Below are 26,159 nucleotides of genomic sequence, written 5' to 3'. Positions count from 1 at the left end.
AGAGAAGGTGAGACGAACGCACACCTGACTCGTGTGTGTAGAGGAGGTGAGATGAACGCACACCTGACTCGTGTGTGTAGAGTAGGTGAGATGAACGCACACCTGACTCGTGTGTGTGGAGTAGGTGAGATGAACGCACACCTGACTCGTGAGTGTAGAGAAGGTGAGACGAACGCACACCTGACTCGTGTGTGTAGAGAAGGTGAGACGAACGCACACCTGACTCGTGTGTGTAGAGGAGGTGAGACGAACGCACACCTGACTCGTGTGTGTAGAGGAGGTGAGACGAACGCACACCTGACTCGTGTGTGTAGAGTAGGTGAGACGAACGCACACCTGACTCGTGTGTGTAGAGTAGATGAGACGAACGCACACCTGACTCGTGTGTGTAGAGTAGGTGAGATGAACACACACCTGACTCGTGTGTGTAGAGAAGGTGAGATGAACACACACCTGACTCGTGTGTGTAGAGTAGGTGAGATGAACGCACACCTGACTCGTGTGTGTAGAGTAGGTGAGATGAACGCACACCTGACTCGTGTGTGTAGAGTAGATGAGATGAACGCACACCTGACTCGTGTGTGTATAGTAGGTGAGATGAACGCACACCTGACTCGTGTGTGTAGAGTAGGTGAGATGAACGCACACCTGACTCGTGTGTGTAGAGTAGGTGAGATGAACGCACACCTGACTCGTGTGTGTAGAGTAGGTGAGATGAACACACACCTGACTCGTGTGTGTGTGTGTGTAGAGTAGGTGAGATGAACGCACACCTGACTCGTGTGTGTGTGTGTGTAGTGAAGGTGAGATGAACGCACACCTGACTCGTGTGTGTAGAGAAGGTGAGATGAACACACACCTGACTCGTGTGTGTAGAGAAGGTGAGACGAACGCACACCTGACTCGTGTGTGTAGAGGAGGTGAGACGAACGCACACCTGACTCGTGTAAGTAGAGTAGGTGAGACGAACGCACACCTGACTCGTGTGTGTAGAGTAGATGAGACGAACGCACACCTGACTCGTGTGTGTAGAGTAGGTGAGACGAACGCACACCTGACTCGTGTGTGTAGAGTAGATGAGACGAACGCACACCTGACTCGTGTGTGTAGAGTAGGTGAGACGAACGCACACCTGACTCGTGTGTGTAGAGAAGGTGAGATGAACACACACCTGACTCGTGTGTGTGTAGAGTAGGTGAGATGAACACACACCTGACTCGTGTGTGTAGAGTAGGTGAGATGAACGCACACCTGACTCGTGTGTGTAGAGAAGGTGAGATGAACGCACACCTGACTCGTGTGTGTAGAGAAGGTGAGACGAACGCACACCTGACTCGTGTGTGTAGAGAAGGTGAGACGAACGCACACCTGACTCGTGTGTGTAGAGAAGGTGAGATGAACACACACCTGACTCGTGTGTGTAGAGAAGGTGAGACGAACGCACACCAGACTCGTGTGTGTAGAGTAGGTGAGATGAACACACACCTGACTCGTGTGTGTAGAGAAGGTGAGATGAACACACACCTGACTCGTGTGTGTAGAGTAGGTGAGATGAACACACACCTGACTCGTGTGTGTAGAGTAGGTGAGATGAACGCACACCTGACTCGTGTGTGTAGAGAAGGTGAGATGAACGCACACCTGACTCGTGTGTGTAGAGAAGGTGAGATGAACGCACACCTGACTCGTGTGTGTAGAGTAGATGAGATGAACGCACACCTGACTCGTGTGTGTATAGTAGGTGAGATGAACGCACACCTGACTCGTGTGTGTAGAGTAGATGAGATGAACGCACACCTGACTCGTGTGTGTAGAGTAGGTGAGATGAACGCACACCTGACTCGTGTGTGTAGAGTAGGTGAGATGAACGCACACCTGACTCGTGTGTGTGTGTGTGTAGAGTAGGTGAGATGAACGCACACCTGATTCGTGTGTGTGTGTGTGTAGAGTAGGTGAGAAGAACGCACACCTGACTCGTGTGTGTAGAGAAGGTGAGACGAACACACACCTGACTCGTGTGTGTAGAGAAGGTGAGACGAACGCACACCTGACTCGTGTGTGTAGAGAAGGTGAGACGAACGCACACCTGACTCGTGTGTGTAGAGGAGGTGAGACGAACGCACACCTGACTCGTGTGTGTAGAGGAGGTGAGACGAACGCACACCTGACTCGTGTGTGTAGAGTAGGTGAGACGAACGCACACCTGACTCGTGTGTGTAGAGTAGATGAGACGAACGCACACCTGACTCGTGTGTGTAGAGTAGGTGAGATGAACACACACCTGACTCGTGTGTGTAGAGAAGGTGAGATGAACGCACACCTGACTCGTGTGTGTAGAGTAGGTGAGATGAACGCACACCTGACTCGTGTGTGTAGAGTAGGTGAGATGAACGCACACCTGACTCGTGTGTGTAGAGTAGATGAGATGAACGCACACCTGACTCGTGTGTGTATAGTAGGTGAGATGAACGCACACCTGACTCGTGTGTGTAGAGTAGGTGAGATGAACGCACACCTGACTCGTGTGTGTAGAGTAGGTGAGATGAACGCACACCTGACTCGTGTGTGTAGAGTAGGTGAGATGAACACACACCTGACTCGTGTGTGTGTGTGTGTAGAGTAGGTGAGATGAACGCACACCTGACTCGTGTGTGTGTGTGTGTAGTGAAGGTGAGATGAACGCACACCTGACTCGTGTGTGTAGAGAAGGTGAGATGAACACACACCTGACTCGTGTGTGTAGAGAAGGTGAGACGAACGCACACCTGACTCGTGTGTGTAGAGGAGGTGAGACGAACGCACACCTGACTCGTGTAAGTAGAGTAGGTGAGACGAACGCACACCTGACTCGTGTGTGTAGAGTAGATGAGACGAACGCACACCTGACTCGTGTGTGTAGAGTAGGTGAGACGAACGCACACCTGACTCGTGTGTGTAGAGTAGATGAGACGAACGCACACCTGACTCGTGTGTGTAGAGTAGGTGAGACGAACGCACACCTGACTCGTGTGTGTAGAGAAGGTGAGACGAACACACACCTGACTCGTGTGTGTAGAGTAGGTGAGATGAACACACACCTGACTCGTGTGTGTAGAGTAGGTGAGATGAACGCACACCTGACTCGTGTGTGTAGAGAAGGTGAGATGAACGCACACCTGACTCGTGTGTGTAGAGAAGGTGAGATGAACGCACACCTGACTCGTGTGTGTAGAGTAGATGAGATGAACGCACACCTGACTCGTGTGTGTATAGTAGGTGAGATGAACGCACACCTGACTCGTGTGTGTAGAGTAGATGAGATGAACGCACACCTGACTCGTGTGTGTAGAGTAGGTGAGATGAACGCACACCTGACTCGTGTGTGTAGAGTAGGTGAGATGAACGCACACCTGACTCGTGTGTGTGTGTGTGTAGAGTAGGTGAGATGAACGCACACCTGACTCGTGTGTGTGTGTGTGTAGAGTAGGTGAGAAGAACGCACACCTGACTCGTGTGTGTAGAGAAGGTGAGACGAACACACACCTGACTCGTGTGTGTAGAGAAGGTAAGACGAACGCACACCTGACTCGTGTGTGTAGAGAAGGTGAGACGAACGCACACCTGACTCGTGTGTGTAGAGGAGGTGAGACGAACGCACACCTGACTCGTGTGTGTAGAGGAGGTGAGACGAACGCACACCTGACTCGTGTGTGTAGAGTAGATGAGACGAACGCACACCTGACTCGTGTGTGTAGAGTAGGTGAGATGAACACACACCTGACTCGTGTGTGTAGAGAAGGTGAGATGAACACACACCTGACTCGTGTGTGTAGAGTAGGTGAGATGAACGCACACCTGACTCGTGTGTGTAGAGTAGGTGAGATGAACGCACACCTGACTCGTGTGTGTAGAGTAGATGAGATGAACGCACACCTGACTCGTGTGTGTATAGTAGGTGAGATGAACGCACACCTGACTCGTGTGTGTAGAGTAGGTGAGATGAACGCACACCTGACTCGTGTGTGTAGAGTAGGTGAGATGAACGCACACCTGACTCGTGTGTGTAGAGTAGGTGAGATGAACACACACCTGACTCGTGTGTGTGTGTGTGTAGAGTAGGTGAGATGAACGCACACCTGACTCGTGTGTGTGTGTGTGTAGTGAAGGTGAGATGAACGCACACCTGACTCGTGTGTGTAGAGAAGGTGAGATGAACACACACCTGACTCGTGTGTGTAGAGAAGGTGAGACGAACGCACACCTGACTCGTGTGTGTAGAGGAGATGAGACGAACGCACACCTGACTCGTGTGTGTAGAGTAGGTGAGACGAACGCACACCTGACTCGTGTGTGTAGAGTAGATGAGACGAACGCACACCTGACTCGTGTGTGTAGAGTAGGTGAGACGAACGCACACCTGACTCGTGTGTGTAGAGAAGGTGAGATGAACACACACCTGACTCGTGTGTGTGTAGAGTAGGTGAGATGAACACACACCTGACTCGTGTGTGTAGAGTAGGTGAGATGAACGCACACCTGACTCGTGTGTGTAGAGAAGGTGAGATGAACGCACACCTGACTCGTGTGTGTAGAGAAGGTGAGACGAACGCACACCTGACTCGTGTGTGTAGAGAAGGTGAGACGAACGCACACCTGACTCGTGTGTGTAGAGAAGGTGAGATGAACGCACACCTGACTCGTGTGTGTAGAGAAGGTGAGACGAACGCACACCTGACTCGTGTGTGTAGAGGAGGTGAGACGAACGCACACCTGACTCGTGTGTGTAGAGAAGGTGAGACGAACGCACACCTGACTCGTGTGTGTAGAGGAGGTGAGACGAACGCACACCTGACTCGTGTGTGTAGAGAAGGTGAGACGAACGCACACCTGACTCGTGTGTGTAGAGGAGGTGAGACGAACGCACACCTGACTCGTGTGTGTAGAGTAGGTGAGATGAACGCACACCTGACTCGTGTGTGTAGAGTAGGTGAGATGAACGCACACCTGACTCGTGTGTGTAGAGTAGGTGAGATGAACGCACACCAGACTCGTGTGTGTAGAGAAGGTGAGATGAACGCACACCTGACTCGTGTGTGTAGAGTAGGTGAGATGAACGCACACCTGACTCGTGTGTGTAGAGTAGGTGAGATGAACGCACACCTGACTCGTGTGTGTAGAGTAGGTGAGATGAACGCACACCTGACTCGTGTATGTAGAGTAGGTGAGATGAACGCACACCTGACTCGTGTGTGTAGAGTAGGTGAGATGAACGCACACCTGACTCGTGTGTGTGGAGTAGGTGAGATGAACGCACACCTGACTCGTGTGTGAGAGTAGGTGAGATGAACACACACCTGACTCGTGTGTGTAGAGTAGGTGAGATAAACGCACACCTGACTCGTGTGTGTAGAGTAGATGAGATGAACACACACCTGACTCGTGTGTGTGTGTGTGTGTAGAGTAGGTGAGATGAACACACACCTGACTCGTGTGTGTAGAGTAGGTGAGATGAACACACACCTGACTCGTGTGTGTAGAGGAGGTGAGATGAACGCACACCTGACTCGTGTGTGTAGAGTGGGTGAGATGAACACACACCTGACTCGTGTGTGTAGAGAAGGTGAGATGAACACACACCTGACTCGTGTGTGTAGAGTAGGTGAGATGAACACACACCTGACTCGTGTGTGTAGAGTAGATTAGATGAACGCACACCTGACTCGTGTGTGTGGAGTAGGTGAGATGAACGCACACCTGACTCGTGTGTGTAGAGTAGGTGAGATGAACACACACCTGACTCGTGTGTGTGTGTGTGTAGAGTAGGTGAGATGAACGCACACCTGACTCGTGTGTGTAGAGTAGGTGAGATAAACGCACCCCTGACTCGTGTGTGTAGAGAAGGTGAGATGAACGCACACCTGACTCGTGTGTGTAGAGAAGGTGAGATGAACGCACACCTGACTCGTGTGTGTAGAGAAGGTGAGATGAACACACACCTGACTCGTGTGTGTGTTTGTGTGTAGAGTAGGTGAGATGAACACACACCTGACTCGTGTGTGTAGAGTAGGTGAGATGAACACACACCTGACTCGTGTGTGTAGAGTAGGTGAGATGAACACACACCTGACTCGTGTGTGTGGAGTAGGTGAGATGAACACACACCTGACTCGTGTGTGTGTGTGTGTGTGTAGAGTAGGTGAGATGAACGCACACCTGACTCGTGTGTGTAGAGAAGGTGAGATGAACGCACACCTGACTCGTGTGTGTAGAGAAGGTGAGATGAACACACACCTGACTCGTGTGTGTAGAGAGGGTGAGATGAACGCACACCTTACTCGTGTGTGTAGAGTAGGTGAGATGAACGCACACCTGACTCGTGTGTGTAGAGAGGGTGAGATGAACGCACACCTGACTCGTGTGTGTAGAGAAGGTGAGATGAACGCACACCTGACTCGTGTGTGTAGAGTAGGTGAGATGAACACACACCTGACTCGTGTGTGTAGAGTAGGTGAGATGAACGCACACCTGACTCGTGTGTGTAGAGAAGGTGAGATGAACGCACACCTGACTCGTGTGTGTAGAGTAGGTGAGATGAACGCACACCTGACTCGTGTGTGTAGAGTAGGTGAGATGAACGCACACCTGACTCGTGTGTGTAGAGTAGGTGAGATGAACGCACACCTGACTCGTGTGTGTAGAGTAGGTGAGATGAACGCACACCTGACTCGTGTGTGTAGAGAAGGTGAGATGAAAACACACATGACTCGTGAGTGTAGAGAAGGTGAGATGAACGCACACCTGACTCGTGTGTGTAGAGAAGGTGAGATGAACACACACCAGACTCATGTGTGTAGAGAAGGTGAGATGAACACACACCTGACTCGTGTGTGTAGAGTAGGTGAGATGAACGCACACCTGACTCGTGAGTGTAGAGAAGGTGAGATGAACACACACCTGACTCGTGTGTGTAGAGTAGGTGAGATGAACACATACCTGACTCGTGTGTGTAGAGTAGGTGAGATGAACACACACCTGACTCGTGTGTGTGTGTGTGTAGAGTAGGTGAGATGAACACACACCAGACTCGTGTGTGTAGAGTAGGTGAGATGAACACATACCTGACTCGTGTGTGTATAGTAGGTGAGATGAACACACACCTGACTCGTGTGTGTGTGTGTGTAGAGTAGGTGAGATGAACACACACCAGACTCGTGTGTGTAGAGTAGGTGAGATGAACGCACACCTGACTCGTGTGTGTAGAGAAGGTGAGATGAACGCACACCTGACTCGTGTGTGTAGAGAAGGTGAGATGAACGCACACCTGACTCGTGTGTGTAGAGTAGATGAGATGAACGCACACCTGACTCGTGTGTGTATAGTAGGTGAGATGAACGCACACCTGACTCGTGTGTGTAGAGTAGATGAGATGAACGCACACCTGACTCGTGTGTGTAGAGTAGGTGAGATGAACGCACACCTGACTCGTGTGTGTAGAGTAGGTGAGATGAACACACACCTGACTCGTGTGTGTGTGTGTGTAGAGTAGGTGAGATGAACGCACACCTGACTCGTGTGTGTGTGTGTGTAGAGTAGGTGAGATGAACGCACACCTGACTCGTGTGTGTAGAGAAGGTGAGATGAACACACACCTGACTCGTGTGTGTAGAGAAGGTGAGATGAACGCACACCTGACTCGTGTGTGTAGAGAAGGTGAGACGAACGCACACCTGACTCGTGTGTGTAGAGGAGGTGAGACGAACGCACACCTGACTCGTGTGTGTAGAGTAGGTGAGACGAACGCACACCTGACTCGTGTGTGTAGAGTAGATGAGACGAACGCACACCTGACTCGTGTGTGTAGAGTAGGTGAGACGAACGCACACCTGACTCGTGTGTGTAGAATAGATGAGACGAACGCACACCTGACTCGTGTGTGTAGAGTAGGTGAGAAGAACGCACACCTGACTCGTGTGTGTAGAGAAGGTGAGATGAACACACACCTGACTCGTGTGTGTGTAGAGTAGGTGAGATGAACGCACACCTGACTCGTGTGTGTAGAGTAGGTGAGATGAACGCACACCTGACTCGTGTGTGTAGAGAAGGTGAGACGAACGCACACCTGACTCGTGTGTGTAGAGAAGGTGAGACGAACGCACACCTGACTCGTGTGTGTAGAGTAGGTGAGACGAACACACACCTGACTCGTGTGTGTAGAGTAGGTGAGATGAACACACACCTGACTCGTGTGTGTAGAGAAGGTGAGATGAACACACACCTGACTCGTGTGTGTAGAGTAGGTGAGATGAACGCACACCTGACTCGTGTGTGTAGAGTAGGTGAGATGAACGCACACCTGACTCGTGTGTGTAGAGAAGGTGAGATGAACGCACACCTGACTCGTGTGTGTAGAGAAGGTGAGATGAACGCACACCTGACTCGTGTGTGTAGAGTAGATGAGATGAACGCACACCTGACTCGTGTGTGTATAGTAGGTGAGATGAACGCACACCTGACTCGTGTGTGTAGAGTAGATGAGATGAACGCACACCTGACTCGTGTGTGTAGAGTAGGTGAGATGAACGCACACCTGACTCGTGTGTGTAGAGTAGGTGAGATGAACACACACCTGACTCGTGTGTGTGTGTGTGTGTAGAGTAGGTGAGATGAACGCACACCTGACTCGTGTGTGTGTGTGTGTAGAGTAGGTGAGATGAACGCACACCTGACTCGTGTGTGTAGAGAAGGTGAGATGAACGCACACCTGACTCGTGTGTGTAGAGTAGATGAGACGAACGCACACCTGACTCGTGTGTGTAGAGAAGGTGAGACGAACGCACACCTGACTCGTGTGTGTAGAGGAGGTGAGATGAACGCACACCTGACTCGTGTGTGTAGAGTAGGTGAGATGAACGCACACCTGACTCGTGTGTGTGGAGTAGGTGAGATGAACGCACACCTGACTCGTGAGTGTAGAGTAGGTGAGATGAACGCACACCTGACTCGTGTGTGTGTAGAGTAGGTGAGATGAACACACACCAGACTCGTGTGTGTAGAGTAGGTGAGATGAACACACACCTGACTCGTGTGTGTAGAGAAGGTGAGATGAACACACACCTGACTCGTGTGTGTAGAGTAGGTGAGATGAACGCACACCTGACTCGTGTGTGTGGAGTAGGTGAGATGAACGCACACCTGACTCGTGAGTGTAGAGTAGGTGAGATGAACGCACACCTGACTCGTGTGTGTAGAGTAGGTGAGATGAACGCACACCTGACTCGTGTGTGTAGAGTAGGTGAGATGAACACACACCTGACTCGTGTGTGTGTGTGTGTAGAGTAGGTGAGATGAACGCACACCTGACTCGTGTGTGTGTGTGTGTAGAGTAGGTGAGATGAACGCACACCTGACTCGTGTGTGTATAGTAGGTGAGATGAACACACACCTGACTCGTGTGTGTAGAGTAGATGAGATGAACGCACACCTGACTCGTGTGTGTATAGTAGGTGAGATGAACACACACCTGACTCGTGTGTGTAGAGTAGATGAGATGAACGCACACCTGACTCGTGTGTGTAGAGTAGGTGAGATGAACGCACACCTGACTCGTGTGTGTAGAGTAGGTGAGATGAACGCACACCTGACTCGTGTGTGTAGAGTAGGTGAGATGAACGCACACCTGACTCGTGTGTGTGTAGAGTAGGTGAGATGAACGCACACCTGACTCGTGTGTGTAGAGAAGGTGAGATGAACGCACACCTGACTCGTGTGTGTAGAGTAGGTGAGATGAACGCACACCTGACTCGTGTGTGTAGAGAAGGTGAGATGAACGCACACCAGACTCGTGTGTGTAGAGTAGGTGAGATGAACGCACACCTGACTCGTGTGTGTAGAGTAGGTGAGATGAACACACACCTGACTCGTGTGTGTGTGTGTGTGTAGAGTAGGTGAGATGAACGCACACCTGACTCGTGTGTGTAGAGAAGGTGAGATGAACGCACACCTGACTCGTGTGTGTAGAGTAGATGAGATGAACGCACACCTGACTCGTGTGTGTAGAGAAGGTGAGATGAACACACACCTGACTCGTGTGTGTAGAGAGGGTGAGATGAACGCACACCTGACTCGTGTGTGTAGAGCAGGTGAGATGAACGCACACCTGACTCGTGTGTGTAGAGAGGGTGAGATGAACGCACACCTGACTCGTGTGTGTAGAGCAGGTGAGATGAACGCACACCTGACTCGTGTGTGTAGAGCAGGTGAGATGAAAGCACACCTGACTCGTGTGTGTAGAGTAGGTGAGATGAACACACACCTGACTCGTGTGTGTGGAGTAGGTGAGATGAACACACACCTGACTCGTGTGTGTAGAGTAGGTGAGATGAACACACACCTGACTCGTGTGTGTAGAGCAGGTGAGATGAAAGCACACCTGACTCGTGTGTGTAGAGTAGGTGAGATGAACACACACCTGACTCGTGTGTGTGGAGTAGGTGAGATGAACACACACCTGACTCGTGTGTGTAGAGTAGGTGAGATGAACACACACCTGACTCGTGTGTGTAGAGTAGGTGAGATGAACACACACCTGACTCGTGTGTGTAGAGTAGGTGAGATGAACGCACACCTGACTCGTGAGTGTGTAGAGTAGGTGAGATGAACGCACACCTGACTCGTGTGTGTGTAGAGTAGGTGAGATGAACGCACACCTGACTCGTGTGTGTAGAGAAGGTGAGATGAACGCACACCTGACTCGTGTGTGTAGAGTAGGTGAGATGAACGCACACCTGACTCGTGTGTGTAGAGAAGGTGAGATGAACACACACCAGACTCGTGTGTGTAGAGAAGGTGAGATGAACGCACACCTGACTCGTGTGTGTAGAGAAGGTGAGATGAACACACACCTGACTCGTGTGTGTAGAGAAGGTGAGATGAACACACACCAGACTCGTGTGTGTAGAGTAGATGAGATGAACGCACACCTGACTCGTGTGTGTAGAGTAGATGACATGAACGCACACCTGACTCGTGTGTGTAGAGTAGGTGAGATGAACATACACCTGACTCGTGTGTGTAGAGAAGGTGAGATGAACACACACCTGACTCGTGTGTGTAGAGAAGGTGAGATGAACGCACACCTGACTCGTGTGTGTAGAGAAGGTGAGATGAACGCACACCTGACTCGTGTGTGTAGAGTAGGTGAGATGAACGCACACCTGACTCGTGTGTGTAGAGAAGGTGAGATGAACACACACCTGACTCGTGTGTGTAGAGAAGGTGAGATGAACGCACACCTGACTCGTGTGTGTAGAGTAGGTGAGATGAACGCACACCTGACTCGTGTGTGTAGAGCAGGTGAGATGAACGCACACCTGACTCGTGTGTGTAGAGTAGATGAGATGAACGCACACCTGACTCGTGTGTGTAGAGTAGGTGAGATGAACATACACCTGACTCGTGTGTGTAGAGAAGGTGAGATGAACGCACACCTGACTCGTGTGTGTGTGTGTGTAGAGTAGATGAGATGAACACACACCTGACTCGTGTGTGTAGAGAAGGTGAGATGAACGCACACCTGACTCGTGTGTGTAGAGTAGATGAGATGAACGCACACCTGACTCGTGTGTGTAGAGTAGGTGAGATGAACACACACCTGACTCGTGTGTGTAGAGTAGGTGAGATGAACGCACACCTGACTCGTGTGTGTAGAGTAGATGAGATGAACGCACACCTGACTCGTGTGTGTAGAGTAGGTGAGATGAACACACACCTGACTCGTGTGTGTAGAGTAGGTGAGATGAACGCACACCTGACTCGTGTGTGTAGAGTAGTGTAGGTGAGATGAACGCACACCTGACTCGTGTGTGTAGAGTAGGTGAGATGAACACACACCTGACTCGTGTGTGTAGAGAAGGTGAGATGAACACACACCTGACTCGTGTGTGTAGAGTAGGTGAGATGAACGCACACCTGACTCGTGTGTGTAGAGTAGGTGAGATGAACGCACACCTGACTCGTGTGTGTAGAGTAGGTGAGATGAACGCACACCTGACTCGTGTGTGTAGAGTAGTGTAGGTGAGATGAACTGGGAAAGCAGGCAGTGGGTCAAACCACTGTGAGGGGGGGGGGACTGTTTCTAAATGCATTTTTGCGGTTTTTATTTATTTACACAATCATTTAGGTATACATATATATATATATTGTTTACAAAAGAAAAGATGATGATGATCATGAATGTGTCTGTTCTCAGTCATGTTCTCATCACTGACTCCCTCTGTCTCATCCACATTAACCCCAAACTTCTTACTGCCTCCTGCCTGCTGATTCTTATCTTCGTAAAGAGTGAGGGTCAGGACTTTATACACCAGCGGAGTGAAAAAGACGCGCAGTAACAGGAAATCGGTTGTTCGGCTGAAATCAGCGCGCAGTGAAAAGAAAAATGTGATATTTCACCAAATTAATGAATTAAAACTAAAGTAAGAGCCGGTTTTGAAAATGTAAGAAGTAAAAAGTACAGATATTTGTGTAAAAATGTAATGAGTAAAAGTAAAAGTAAAAGTAAAAATAAATAGTGGAGTAAAAAACTGATACCAGAAAAATCTACTGAAGTACAATAACAACGTATTTATACTCCGTTACTTCCCACCTCTGATTTGAGACAATGTCTGTTGTGAAAAGCGCTATACAAGTAAACTTGACTTGACTTGACTTTTACCTTGGTCTTATTAAACTATATCAGGAGCGTGTTGTAGGTCCCTCAGCACGCTCCTTTCTAGCTTTTCTTCTTGTCCTTTGGTCGGTTTTGGAGGAACACTGTTGTGCTTATTGATGTCAATCTGGTGCTCCATTTTCTCCACTTGCTGAATATGGCCTTCATCATGTTCCATGTGATGACTGAGGAAATTCTTTAGCTGAGTGATGTCATGGGATCAGTATGATTCTGCTTGGTAAGATCTTTAGCTTTAGAAGATATGTATTGTGGAGTTAATCAGTGTTTGTTTATTTCTGTACACTGGTGTGAATATAAGTGATTGTGGAGATTTATTCAGCTACATGTGTGTTAGTAAAGTCAGGTAGTGATGTGGATGAGAAGGTGAGGAGGTCTGGAGTGCAGTCAGCGTTCACATTCATCTCAAATGTGTTTAATGGGGTTGGAGCTCTAAAGCAGGAGATCTTTCACTGCAACTCAATGTATGCAGATCTTCATGGAGCTGGCTTTGGGCACAGGGGTTTCATCATGCTGGAACATGTTTGGGTCTCCTGGTGCAAGTGAAGGGAAAACTATTTACTAAAGAAATGGGGTGTAGACACAATCTCTAAAACTAAACCGAAAACATGGCTTCTGTAACACAAATATGTCATAAACTCAATTAATATAAACTAAAAGGCAACAAATGTTTTTATGGTTATTTACATAAAGTCATTTTCTCCATAATAAATATAATTTTCACATCATCAATCCGGTGGTGTGTTTGTGACTCTTTAGGTTTATACTAACAGCGTTTTTACCTGAAACAAGAATTATTCCAAACTTATACTTGTTTTTTATTTTCCTCTTTTTTAAACTGTTTTAAGCTATTAAAAAATCTTAATTAAAAAAAGTAAAAAAAAATTCTATTTAAATTCTTTTTGAGTTAATTTGAGCTCATTTTTTATGAATGTGTTTATTTGTTTGTTAGTGTTAGTTTTATTTTTAAGTGTATTTATTTATGTCTGTTTTGTGATAATCAGACTCGTACAGTTCCTCTAAAGTGAACCCTCTCTGATGTCTACACACCCTGTGCTCATGTTCCTGCAGCTCAAACCTGCTCAACTCAACATCTACCCGGAAACTTGTGACGACCATGTTTTTATTTCCTATTGGACAAGCAGCTGATACGAAAATGCCACATATCAGACCAGAGGAGATCTAAAGATCAGAGGAGATCTAAAGATCAGAGGAGATCTAAAAATCAGAGGAGATCTAAAGATCAGAGGAGATCTAAAGATCAGAGGAGATCTAAAGATCAGATTATCTGGACTAACACCTCAAGATAAGAAGAAGAAGAAGAAGAAGAAGAAGAAGAAGAAGAAGAAGAAGAAGGTGTGGATGATGATGATGATGATGATGATGTTCACTTGTCCAAAGTTGAAACCTGCAGTGACGGTTTGAATGCAGAGCGCGCATGCGCATGCGCATTGACAGTTGAAAGTCAGTCTCAGGGTGGAGAAGTTCCTCTTGCCGCCATAATCCACGCGGTTTGTACCGAACATCTCCTCATCTCCGATTATAAAACTCTTCTGTTACTCGATTCTCTCGGAATTTATCCGATTGAATTGAGCAGAGAAGGAGCTGGAGAAGCTGATGATGGATCTGAAGATGATGATGAAGGTGCAGGTTGGAGTGTGTGTGTTTATGACACTGGTCCTCGCGCCTGTTCTGGGAGGTGAGTTCTTCCTTTATCAAACCGAAAGTAGTTTATAATCGCATGATTTCTGACCGGAAGTTCACACTAATGGTATGATATGGTAGTAAAACTAGGCCTGGACTTAACCCGCAGGTATTTGGTTGGATTTTTGGATCTGTGTTTGATTTAATGTTGATGTTTCTGTGACTTCCGGTCTGAAATCTAACGGTCCATTAACCATCTCCCTCCTCTTTCACCATCATGTGTTTATTTCATTTCTATTTACATCTCATTCTATTCTGCCTTTTCCTAAATATATTATTATTAATATTGTTTAAATAGATCAGTATTGTATTATTAATAATTAGCTTGTTGATTATAATTTATTTTTAAATGTAATTTATATTGAATGTAATTACCATAATTATGTCATTATACATTTATCTTTAACACCTGTGACTGAAGTTTTTCACTCCTTTAACACTTTTCACTCACATTGAATAGAAATAGTGCAGAATGTCCAAGATTATTATATATATATATATATATATATATATATATATATATATATATATATATATATATATATTAAATATAATATATACATAAAGGGGGGAATAATTCTAATTTTAAGAATAAGACATTTTGAAATAAAAACATTAGAGTAAACATCCTCTACACTGTGGAAAATTATGGTTAACACACACACAGTATTTCTTTCACTTTAAATAATCATGTTTACACGTCAGAAGTGACTTTTAACTTTTAATGCATTCATATGCGTTCATATACACCATCTTTTCCTCCTACACCATGCGGCCTTCTATAAATATATATATATATATTTTTTTTTTATTGTGTGTGTGTGTGTGTGTGTGTGTGTGTGTGTGTGTGTGTGTGTGTGTGTGTGTGTGTGCGTGGGGGAAAGTATGAGTGTGGTGTGTTGTCATGTGGGTCCATCAGGCACAACAACACACCACACTCATACTTTCCCACACACACACAATAAAAAAAAAAAAAAAAAAAAAAATGTTCTACAGGAAATACAAATACACCTGCAGTGTCATGTGGCCTTACTGTGGGGGGCATTATTTGATTAAAAATGGGCCTAATTATTCCGCCGGCTGATCAATCGTTCTGCTTGTGTTGTGGTAAAGTTGCATGTACAATGTGAAAAATTAAACAAAACAAACTATGCGAGTGTGAACTTTGGAACTGGATTTCATTTTAAACAAAAGTGAAAGTTAGTAAAATAATCTTCTGGGTTTTCTCCACCAGTTAACCACACTCTGTTTTACACCTACACGGCTCTTTCTCAACCCCTCAATCTTCCTGGAATCTATGAGTTCACCGCACTGGGAATGCTGGATGACCGAGAACTCGACTACTACAGCAGCGAGACTCAGGTTAAGGTTCCTAAACAGTTCTGGATGAAAGAGAAGATGCCACAGGATTACTGGGAAAAAGGAACTCAGTCCCGCAAGAGCAAAGAGCAGTGGTTTAAGGTGAACCTGGAGATCCTGATGGAGCGCATGAGACACAACAAGACTGGTTAGTGAATAATTCTAGTGATCTGCAAAAATATTTGTTTGGTGAAACAGAATCATTGTCTACACTGCACTGTTTCTGTTTCAGATCTTCATGTTCTGCAGTGGAGACATGGGTGCGAGATTGATAAAAATGCAAACGGGAAGTTAAAATTTCTGGACGGAATTGATGAGTACAGCTACGATGGTTCTGAGTTCCTCTCCTTCGATGAGACAAACTCCAGATGGATCGCTCTAGTCCAGGCTGCTGAACCGACCAAAAGGAAATGGGATGAAGTTCCCATCCTCAACCAGTACACCAAGGGCTACCTGGAGAAAGAGTGTGTGGACTGGCTCAGCAAGTTCATGGAATATGGACAAGAAGAGTTGCAAAGATTTTGTAAGTATTAAAAGGATTTTTGCTGGAATCACTTCAGTTCATGGTTTACATAAAAAAACAAAAAAAAAGATTCTAAATTATTTCTTTGTTTTTTCAGCTAAACCAAAAGTGTACATGTTTGTGAAGAAATCAGTAAAAGACTCCAGCAAGCTGACCCTTACCTGCATGGCCACCGGTTTTTACCCTCCAGATGTACAGATGCAAGTGATTAAGTACAGAACTTCTCTACCTGAACATCTGCTAACATCTTCAGGGGTCACACCCAATGGTGACGGCACCTACCAGCTGAGGAAGAGTGTGGACATCAATCCTGAAGATCGAACCCAGTACAAATGTCAAGTCACTCACAACATGCTTCAGACAGTCATAAGAATCGATGGGAGTACGTGGAAAATCATTACTGAACCGTGTTCATAGAAAATGTTATTTTAGAATGTAATAGGTTTATTCAGTTATGTTCTTTATTCTTCTTATTTTTACAAGATGTTTTAGAAAACTGCCCAGCCTGTGAGACACGTTCAAGTGGAATTGTCGGCGCAATGGTTGGAGTTTTGTTTGTGCTGGTTGTAGCTGCAGTCGTCCTCTTTTTCTTGTGGAAAAACGGATATTTGGGTGAGTAGACCAAAACAATCACAGATAATTATTTAATTAATTGATAATGTAGGGCTGGGTGAGGATGTCGGTGCACAAGATGCCATGAGCAATAAAAAGGTGTGACACCTCACACTTAATTGTGGCTTATCACCTTATAACACATATAAGCATTGGCAAGTAAAAGAAATGGTTAAGATTTTGGATTTTTGTGTGGAAGGTCATGAGTTCCAATTACAGCTCCATCAAGCTGCAACTGCTGGGTCCTTAGGCAAGGCCTCTAACCTTCATTTTCTAAGTTGTAATAATGAAGTAATTGAAAGTCACTCTGGATAGGGGCGTCTGCCAAAATGCGCTAAATGTGAAGCTGTTATTGATATTTGCAGTGCAGAACTGACCAAATCCATGTGAATTGGGCAAACCGAGAAAAACAAAACAACATTGACATTTATGGCATTTAGCAGACACCCTTATCCAGAGCAGCTTACAACTGAGCAATTGAGTTTAAAGGACTTGCTAACGGGCCCAGTGGTGGCAGCTGGGCAACTTATGACCGTTCAAGTCCAACGCCTTAAGCACTGAGCTGTTGAAGGTGGTAAGACAGGGGTGGAAACAGGACATGATTTTAAGCAAAAACACTGATGACTACATAAACACAAAAACCTGGAAGTGCCCTATAGTACTGCATGCCAAAGCTCATGGGGAGATATTCCAAACACTGTAATATTCAGGCTGTTTAAATAGAGATTTATAATACTCTATCTTCTTCTTCTTCTTCTTTCGGCTGCTCCCATTAGGGGTCGCCACAGCGGATCATCCGTCTCCATACCACCCTGTCCTCTATATCTGCCTCTTTTACACCAACTACCTGCATGTCTTCCCTCACCACATCCATGAACCTCCTCCTTGGCCTTCCTCTTTTCCTCCTACCTGGTGGCTCCATCTTCAGCATTTTTCTACCAATATAATTCATGTCCCTCCTCTGCACATGTCCAAACCATCTCAATCTCGCCTCCCTCACGTCACCAAAACATCCTACATGTGCTGTCCCTCTAATAAACTCATTTCTAATCTTGTCCATCCTCGTCACTCCCAACGAAAACCTCAACATCTTCAGCTCTGCTACCTCCAGCTCCACCTCCTGTTTTTTACTCAATGCCACTGTCTCTAATCCATACAACATCGCAGGTCTCACCACAGTCCTATAAACTTTCCCTTTCATTCTTGCAGATACTCTTCTATCACAAATCACTCCTGTCACTCTTCTCCACCCACTCCACCCTGCCTGCACTCTTTTCTTTACTTCCCTAACACACTCTCCATTACTTTGCACTGTTGACCCCAGGTACCTGAAGTCCTCCACCTTCTCCACCTCTTCTCCCTGCAACCGCATCACTCCACTGCCCTCCCTCTCATTCACACACATGTACTCTGTCTTACTCCTACTGACTTTCATTCCCCTTCTCTCCAGCGCATATCTCCACCTCTCCAGGCTCTTCTCAACCTGCTCTCTACTCTCACCACAAATCACAATATCATCTGCAAACATCATAGTCCAGGGATACTCCTGTCTGACCTCGTCCGTCAACCTGTCCATCACCACTGCAAACAGGAAAGGGCTCAGGGCCGATCCTTGATGCAGTCCAACCTTCACCCTGAACCAGTCTGTCGTACCTACTGCACACTTTACTGCCGTCACACTATCCTCATACATGTCCTGCACCACCCTCACATACTTCTCTGACACACCAGACTTCCTCATACAATACCACAACTCCTCTCTCCACCCTGTCGTACGCTTTCTCTAAATCCACAAATACACAATGCAGCTCCTTCTGTCCTTCTCTATACTTCTCCATCAACATCCTCAAAGCAAATAAGGCATCTGTGGTGCTCTTCCTCGGCATGAAACCATACTGCTGCTCACAGATGGTCACCTCTTCTCTCAGCCTGGCTTCCACTACTCTTTCCCATAACTTCATGGTGTGACTGATCAACTTAATTCCCCTGTAGTTACTGCAGGTCTGCACATCTCCCTTATGCTTAAAGATCGGTACCAGCACACTCCTTCTCCATTCCTCAGGCATCTTCTTACCTTCCAGAATCCTGTTAAACAATCTGGTTAAAAACTCCACTGCATCTCTCCTAAACATCTCCACGCTTCTACCGGTATGTCATCTGGTCCAACCGACTTTCCACTCTTCATCCTCTTAATCGCTGCTCTCACTTCCTCCTTACTAATCCTATCTACATCCTGCTTCACCAACTCCACATCCTCCAACCTTCTCTCTCTCTGATTTTCCTCATTCATCAGCTGCTCAAAATACTCCCTCCATCTTCTCAACACACTCTCCTCACTAGTCAACACATTTCCCTCTCCATCCTTTATTGCTCTAACTTGCAGTACATCCTTCCCAGCTCGGTCCCTCTGCTTGGCCAATCGGTATAAATCCTTTTCTCCTTCCTTAGTGTCCAACCTCTTATACAGTTCCTCATATGCCTTTTCCTTGGCTTTCGCCACATCCCTTTTAACCTGCTGCCGCATCTCCTTGTACTCCTGCCTACTCTTCTCATCACTCTGTCGATCCCACTTCTGTTTTGCCAACCTCTTTCTCCTTATGCTCTCCTGCACTTCCTCATTCCACCACCACGTCTCCTTGTCTTGCTTTCTATTTCCAGATGTTACACCAAGTACTTTTCTAGCTGCCTCCCTCATCACTCCTGCAGTAGTTGCCCAATCATCCAGCACCTCTTCACCACCACCAAGCCCCTGTCTGACCTCTTCCCTGAACCTCACACTACACTCTTCCTCCTTCAGTTTCCACCATCTTATTCTTCTTTCAAACCTTACTTTCCTCCTCTTCTTCTTCGCCTCCAATGCTGTCTAGCTACACTGTCCCCCGCCAACACCTTACAGTCTCCAATCTCCTTCAGGTTGCATCTCCTACACAGAAGATAATCCACCTGTGTGCACCTTCCTCCACTCTTATACGTCACCCTATGATACTCCTTCTTCTTAAAATACGTGTTCACCACTGCCATTTCCATCCTTTTAGCAAAATCTACCACCATCTGCCCTTCCACATTCCTCTCCTTAAAACCATACCTACCCATCACCTCCTCATCACCTCTGTTCCCTTCACCTACATGCCCATTAAAGTCTGCCCCAATCACCAATCGTTCTTTCCTAGGTACACCATCTACCACTTCATCTAATTCACTCCAGAATCTTTCTTTCTCCTCCATCTCACAGCCAACTTGTGGAGCATAGGCACTGATGACATTTATCATCATCCCTTCAACTTCCACCTTCACGATCATCACCCTATCAGAAACTCTATTCACCTCCACTACACTCTTACTGTACGCTTCCTTCAGAATCACCCCTACACCATTTCTCTTCCCATCCACACCATAATAAAACAGTTTAAACCCACCTCCAATGTTCCTGGCCTTACTCCCTTTCCACTTGGTCTCCTGAACACACAACACATCTACCTTTCTCCTCTCCATCATATCAGCTATCTCTCTCCCTTTACCCGTCATAGTACTAACATTTAAAGTACCAACCCGAACCTCTACTCTCCTACACTGCTCCTTTTCCTGCCGTCTCTGTAGACGTCTTCCTCCTCTCCTTCTCCTCCTTCGGCCAACAGTAGCCCATTTTCCACCGGTACCCTGTCGGCTAACGATACCTGTGGCGGTCGTTGTTAACCCGGGCCTCGACCGATCCGGTATGAAATTCTCATTTGTGATCCGCATATTTGATTTGGCACATGTTTTACGCTGGATGCCCTTCCTAACGCAACCCTCCCCATTTACCCGGGCTTGGGACCGGCACTAAGAGTACACTGGCTTGTGCCCCCCTAATGGCTGGGTTATTTATAATACTCTATAACACATGAAATGTCACTGAGGACAAAGCTAAGTTTGCCTAAAACTTACTACGATAATTTTTAAGCCTGCATCCAATTTTTGCAAGAAAGGTGTTAAAATAGTGCCAAAACCCAGGATGGAAGAGAGGTGTAACATCACTGAGGGCGCTGTCGAGGGAGCTGCACCAGCTTATCATGAAGTGAAGCAACCATTGTGGCTTCCACCTGCATTCTGTTTGACGAGATAGGGCCAGCATCAGGATGAGCACTCCACCAGCAGCTCCATTGAAGTCCAGTTGGCGGTGTACCCAGAGACAGGCAACTCCTCCCCCTCTTTCTCTCAATCTCCCACTCCTTCTTTGTTGACTCTTCCCTCACTTGGGGGAGGGAGACCACAAGGTAGAGCCGTGCATGTGGAAAAGTGTATGGGACTCTTCTAAAGAGAAGGCGTGCAGAACCACGAGTGTGTGTGTGTCCCCAGTTAACGCCAATAGAGAAAAAAGATGTCCATGGGGCGATCCCCTGAGGACTAAAGAGAGATGGACCATCCGATCATAAAACTTTGGTAGCGATCATTAGAAAGCCATTTTATCTGCCTGTCATAGTCATCAAGCCCACTGACACTTTCAGGTCCTACCATATGTGCAGTGCAGAAGCTTTCCATAGGAATCGTCATCACCTTTTACAGGATAAAGCACATCCTATCACTGCTGAGTCCAGAATATCTTCAAGCACTCGACACACAATGGATCACTCGAAGCAGACAGATAAACATATGTTATCAGATCAGACATGAAGTTAACCCTGAGCTGGCAACGTGCTAAAATGGTGCTGAAACCTGGGATAAAAGAGAGGTATAACACCAAGGAGTCTGTGCCATGGAGGGAGCTGTACCAGCTCATCGTGGAGTGCAGCAACCACTGTGGCCTCAACCTGCTTCCTGTTCGGTGAAATAGGGCCAGTGTCAGAATAGGCATTCCACTGGCATTCCACTGGGTCCCCAGTTAACGTCGAGAAAGAGCATGACTATTCGATCATAAAACTTTTGGAAGGGAACATCAGAAAGCCATTATCTGCAGTGCTACAGAGACTGCAAAGAATGATGAAGTACAGTTTCAACATCCTACATGTACCTGGCAAGATTTTTCAGTGTAAATTCAGGAGTCCGTGAGCTGGAAGCCTGCGGTAGTCATCAAGCCATTTTCCAAAGAAATTGTCATTACTTTTGCACGATAAAGCACAGCCTATCACTGCACACAATGCCACTGGATTGCTCAATGCAGAAAGAGACAGTTATGTTACCAGATCAGGATGTGAAGTGAAGCCCAGAGTTGTTCTTGAGTCAATGTGCTCTGTTTCAGTGTCCAGTGACACCACTTAAAAGAGACTAGAACCTCTAGAGACCAGGTAGAGCTGACAGTGTGTATGTGGAAAAATGTATGGGGAACCGGCTAACGTTCGGAGAGAGAAGACGTTCTGGACTTTGAGTGTGTATGCCCTATCAGGATTAAAGGGAAAGAAAGCAACGCGGTGAGAGTAAATGCAAAATAAAGGAAGCTATGCTTGGTGAACCATCACCTGTCTCTTCTTTCTTCCACCCCGAGCCAGAAAGGTGCCAAAAATAGTGCCAAAATCCCGGGATGGAAAAGCTGTATAATGCCAGGGAGTCTTCTCTGTGGATGTGAGCTGGACCAGCTCATCATGGAGTGCAGCAGTGATTGCTTCTCAGTATCCAGGAACACGACCCCCATCTTTTACCTCTCACAATTGCAGGGGGAAGTCAGCATAGGCTGGACATTTCCCTAGCCTGAGACGTGTGGTGGGGTATGTGGCAGCAAGTGCATCTACCCCTACATGGAAAAGTGCCTTCTCGTGGATGACCACTGGTTTGCAAGTGGACTGAAAAGCTGGGAGAAACAAACGTTAAGAAGCACACCAGTAGCTGATCATTAGTCTGTGCAGTTTCAGTGTCCGGTGACACAAATAAAAAGCTCCAGAAGGACACCAGTGAAGTGAATGAAAAATAAAGGCTTGTTTACTTTGCATACTGACTCTTGCACTGTGTATTTGATAACTAAAAGAATTGCTGAGTTGCAGTCTATAACAAGCCATGGTTTCAATGAATGGGGATGTACAACCCCGATTCCAAAAAAGTTGGGACACTATGTGAAATGTATAAAAAACAGAATACAATGATTTGCACTTTCTCGAACATATTATGCACTATGTCTGTACTTTCTACCGCGCTGGAGCTACCTGTTGCCAAATCAAATTCCTTGTGTGTAAACATTCTTGGTAATAAAGTTGATTCTGATTTAGAAATCTCATAAACCCTTTCTGTGGTTGTCTGTGGTCAGATGAATCAAAGTTGCAATTCCTATTTTGGTAACCATGAGCACCATGTCCTCCAGACTAAAGAGGAGAGGGACAATTTGGCTTGTTATCAGCACTCAGTTAAAAAAAAGCCACATCTCTGATGGTATGGTGGTGCATTAGTGCCTGTGGAAGGGGCAGCTGGTACATTTGGAACGGCTTCATCAATGCTGGAAACTTTATACGGGTTTTAGAGCAAATAATGTTTCCATCCAGACAATGTCATTTTCAGGGAAGGCCTTGTATATTTGAGCAAGACAATGCTTCACCCATAAGTGTTGCGCAGATAGAATCCTGTATCAGACACATATGGGACAACAATCCTCTCCCAAAACTTCAGCAACTGGTCTTCTCAGGTACCAGATGTATATGGACTGAAGACTTGATGCTACAAAGTGGGGAAACGTGGTCTCAGTCATCTTTCATCAAAAACAGTACACCCCCTATAATCAAACTTACTGTTTCTGTAGGACCTACAACTGATCCACTCCCTGTTGGGAAAAAAAATGTCCAAATGAAATCTTAGGTCCAGAGACAAGCATTGTATATTTTGTGGAGCTGTGACCAGCAGGGCAGGGTCAGGTGGCAGGGCTGTGACAGGAGCACTGATATAAGGGGTAGGATAATGGCATTGGAGGCAGCTTTTTAGGACTCTGTTGCAAATAAGGTTTGGGGGACAGAAAGGGAGTCTCAGAAAGCACAGCCCTTTGTCTCAGGCCTCTTAAAAACATGAACAGGTTGTGGGAGGCCATCTACCATCTACCATCTTGCAGGAGTGTGGCTTAGGAGGCTGTCTCATTGGTCTTTGAGCTCTTTGTCACAGACTGCCAGGTCAGCCTCTAGAGGGAGCTCAGACTGAAACTTTGCTGGAGATGTTATTTTCTCATTGTATCCAGATCTCTTCTACTCATTAATGAAAAAATATCATTCCAGTCTGATGGACAAGCCCTCTATGGCTCTTTTTATCTTGGGCTTAAACTCATCCTTCCCAAACACTTTCATTAGCAGGTTCACAAACTCTGCTACAGTGGCAATACCTTTGGTTTCTGTGATGACCAGTAGTTCCACCCACTGGCAGAGACAATAGGAAGTTTGTGGCGCTTCACAACTGGGTAGATGTGGAACTGGAACTGGCCAAAAGAAGAAGTTTTCTAACTAAACTGACCATAATATATACCTGTGTGTTCAAAGCTTCATTTCAGCTAATCAGAATCGAGAATTAAAGTATACAGTCCACGGTATAGCTACAATTTATTCCTTTATATAATGTAGAGGTAAATTTTTATGGTAACTAGACACAATATTTCCTTTTTATATACTTCAGCTGCTATTAAACTGGACAATCTCACGTGGAATTAATCACTCTTATCATATCTCTTTTGAGATATATCTTTGCCATAACTCTTGCTTTTTAATCTCTTCAGCTTGCAGTAATGGTGAGAGGAGTAACCTGGAAGTTGCTAATGGAAAGATTTCATATATCCCAGCTCCTATAAGTAAGTGTTGAAGTATATTGAGTTTAAAGTTTATAAAGGTAGAAGCAGATATGTAGGAAGTAGACACGAGAACTGACACTTCTAATGACTGATATCAAGATGTCTCATATTCTGATAGGATTTAGACAATAGGCGTCTCTCCATAGGTATTTTTTAGTGCGATTTTATGTTGTAGTGTTTTTGCTACTTTTACTTGTGAATCAAGTTTAGATTAAGTGTTTTTTCACCAGACATGAATTGCTGAACATACCTGACCACTTTTTTACTGAAATTGCATGTTGACCATCTTAGTCAGCGGTGTAGCAGCGCTCTGCAAACTTGCCCTCACAAGCCAGTGATCTCCAGCACAAACATCTTGTGAGCTTAATAGAGCTTTACACTTATTGGCTAGTAAAATTTGAATGGACAGTTCCTTGAAGACGTTAGTGTTTGTACTTTCTAGTAGTTTAAAATGTTTGTATTAGGTGTAAAATAAGGTGTATTAGTTTGTATTTAATTTCTCAAACCAGCACCACTGAAGTTTTTACTTCCTGGACAGCTAAATGTCCATCCCAATCTCACTAGCCAGTGTGAGTAAAGCGCTGAGGGTTGTGGAGCAGGCACAGGAATATGTCGATTGTATTTGGGGTTTCCAAACGTTTACAATTTTTAAAACTCCAACATGGAAACTATGGTCTATTTCATTGCTCATGTGGTCTCCTGTGTGAATTTTTAGATGATGGACACAAGAATGGGGTTGCAAACGGCATCCACTGAGGTAACAACCCCATGCTTTAATGTCCAACTTAAAGTTACCGCTTTAACTTTGAATGTAATAAAGTGCTGACACTAAGATTTCTTCCATAAACCTACAATAAACATCTTCATTCGAAGAAAACTTCAACATATCAATGATTCATTATTATTCTATTCATTATTTAATCAGAGAAATTATTTCATCACTAATTCCATAATCATTCATTTTATACATACCAGCTTTTCTGGCTTATATCAGGACATGTGGATCATGTTTCTCTTCTTCTATTTTACAGCAACATAAAGACCTGAAGACCATGAAGTTCTTCAGCCAGCAGATACAGCATGTGTTTGTGAGGTTTTGAAGATCTGTAAATATCGATTCAAAGCACTTTCATGTTTTCGCTCGTCTCATAGCGGTCAGAAGACAAACCATCAGTAGAAGTGTGGCATGGTCCATCATGAGCTGAAAATCCACATTCTCACTGTAGAACCTTCTCTCAACTCATAACAGTAACCGACTCAGCACTTAGCTTGAGCATTGCTCACATTTTAGCTATCGTTCTGTTTTTATGTAACTTTTTTTTTTTTACTAGCTGAATTGTAAAAAGTGTAAAGTATGAGAATATGTGGAGGAGAACATTGGGTGGACTGAAGAAGGTTTAGAATTATCTGTAATTGGGTTTATAAGTGTGGGTTTTTTGTTACTTGCAGCTTTACAGGTTTTAGGCAGATTTTTTTTTTAATGCTGTAAAGTAAAAATGCTTTATTTTTATCAATGAACAGACTGGAAAGTAAAT

General features: G+C 45.7%; 1 protein-coding gene and 1 long non-coding RNA gene across 2 annotated transcripts in view; one reads left to right on the top strand and one right to left on the bottom strand.

Moving 5' to 3' along the window:
* The first annotated feature begins 13,813 nt into the window (after positions 1–13,813).
* Positions 13,814–26,159, top strand: part of LOC310728875 (major histocompatibility complex class I-related gene protein-like) — a 12,367-nt gene continuing 21 nt past the window's right edge. Inside the window, exons 1-8 of the mRNA XM_083546730.1 lie at positions 13,814–14,402; positions 15,642–15,914; positions 15,999–16,289; positions 16,387–16,671; positions 16,773–16,901; positions 24,553–24,636; positions 25,340–25,381; positions 25,656–26,159. The exon at positions 25,656–26,159 is cut by the window's right edge and continues 21 nt beyond it. Coding sequence (XP_083402856.1) covers positions 14,321–14,402; positions 15,642–15,914; positions 15,999–16,289; positions 16,387–16,671; positions 16,773–16,901; positions 24,553–24,635 — 1,143 coding nt within the window. The 5' untranslated portion in view covers positions 13,814–14,320 and the 3' untranslated portion in view covers position 24,636; positions 25,340–25,381; positions 25,656–26,159. The remainder of the gene's footprint in view (positions 14,403–15,641; positions 15,915–15,998; positions 16,290–16,386; positions 16,672–16,772; positions 16,902–24,552; positions 24,637–25,339; positions 25,382–25,655) is intronic.
* On the bottom strand, positions 16,908–21,833 carry LOC310728898. Its single transcript, XR_014534374.1, has 3 exons — positions 21,799–21,833; positions 20,780–21,315; positions 16,908–17,645 (listed from the first exon to the last, which is right to left on the bottom strand). It is a non-coding gene; the product is annotated as an uncharacterized lncRNA (long non-coding RNA).

The sequence above is a fragment of the Silurus aristotelis genome, assembly GCF_946808225.1.
Source record: "Silurus aristotelis genome assembly, chromosome: 7".
In the NCBI taxonomy this organism is placed as follows: Eukaryota; Metazoa; Chordata; class Actinopteri; order Siluriformes; family Siluridae; genus Silurus; species Silurus aristotelis.
Note: the sequence above shows the minus strand (reverse complement) of the source record. Positions and strands in the feature narration are given on the sequence as shown.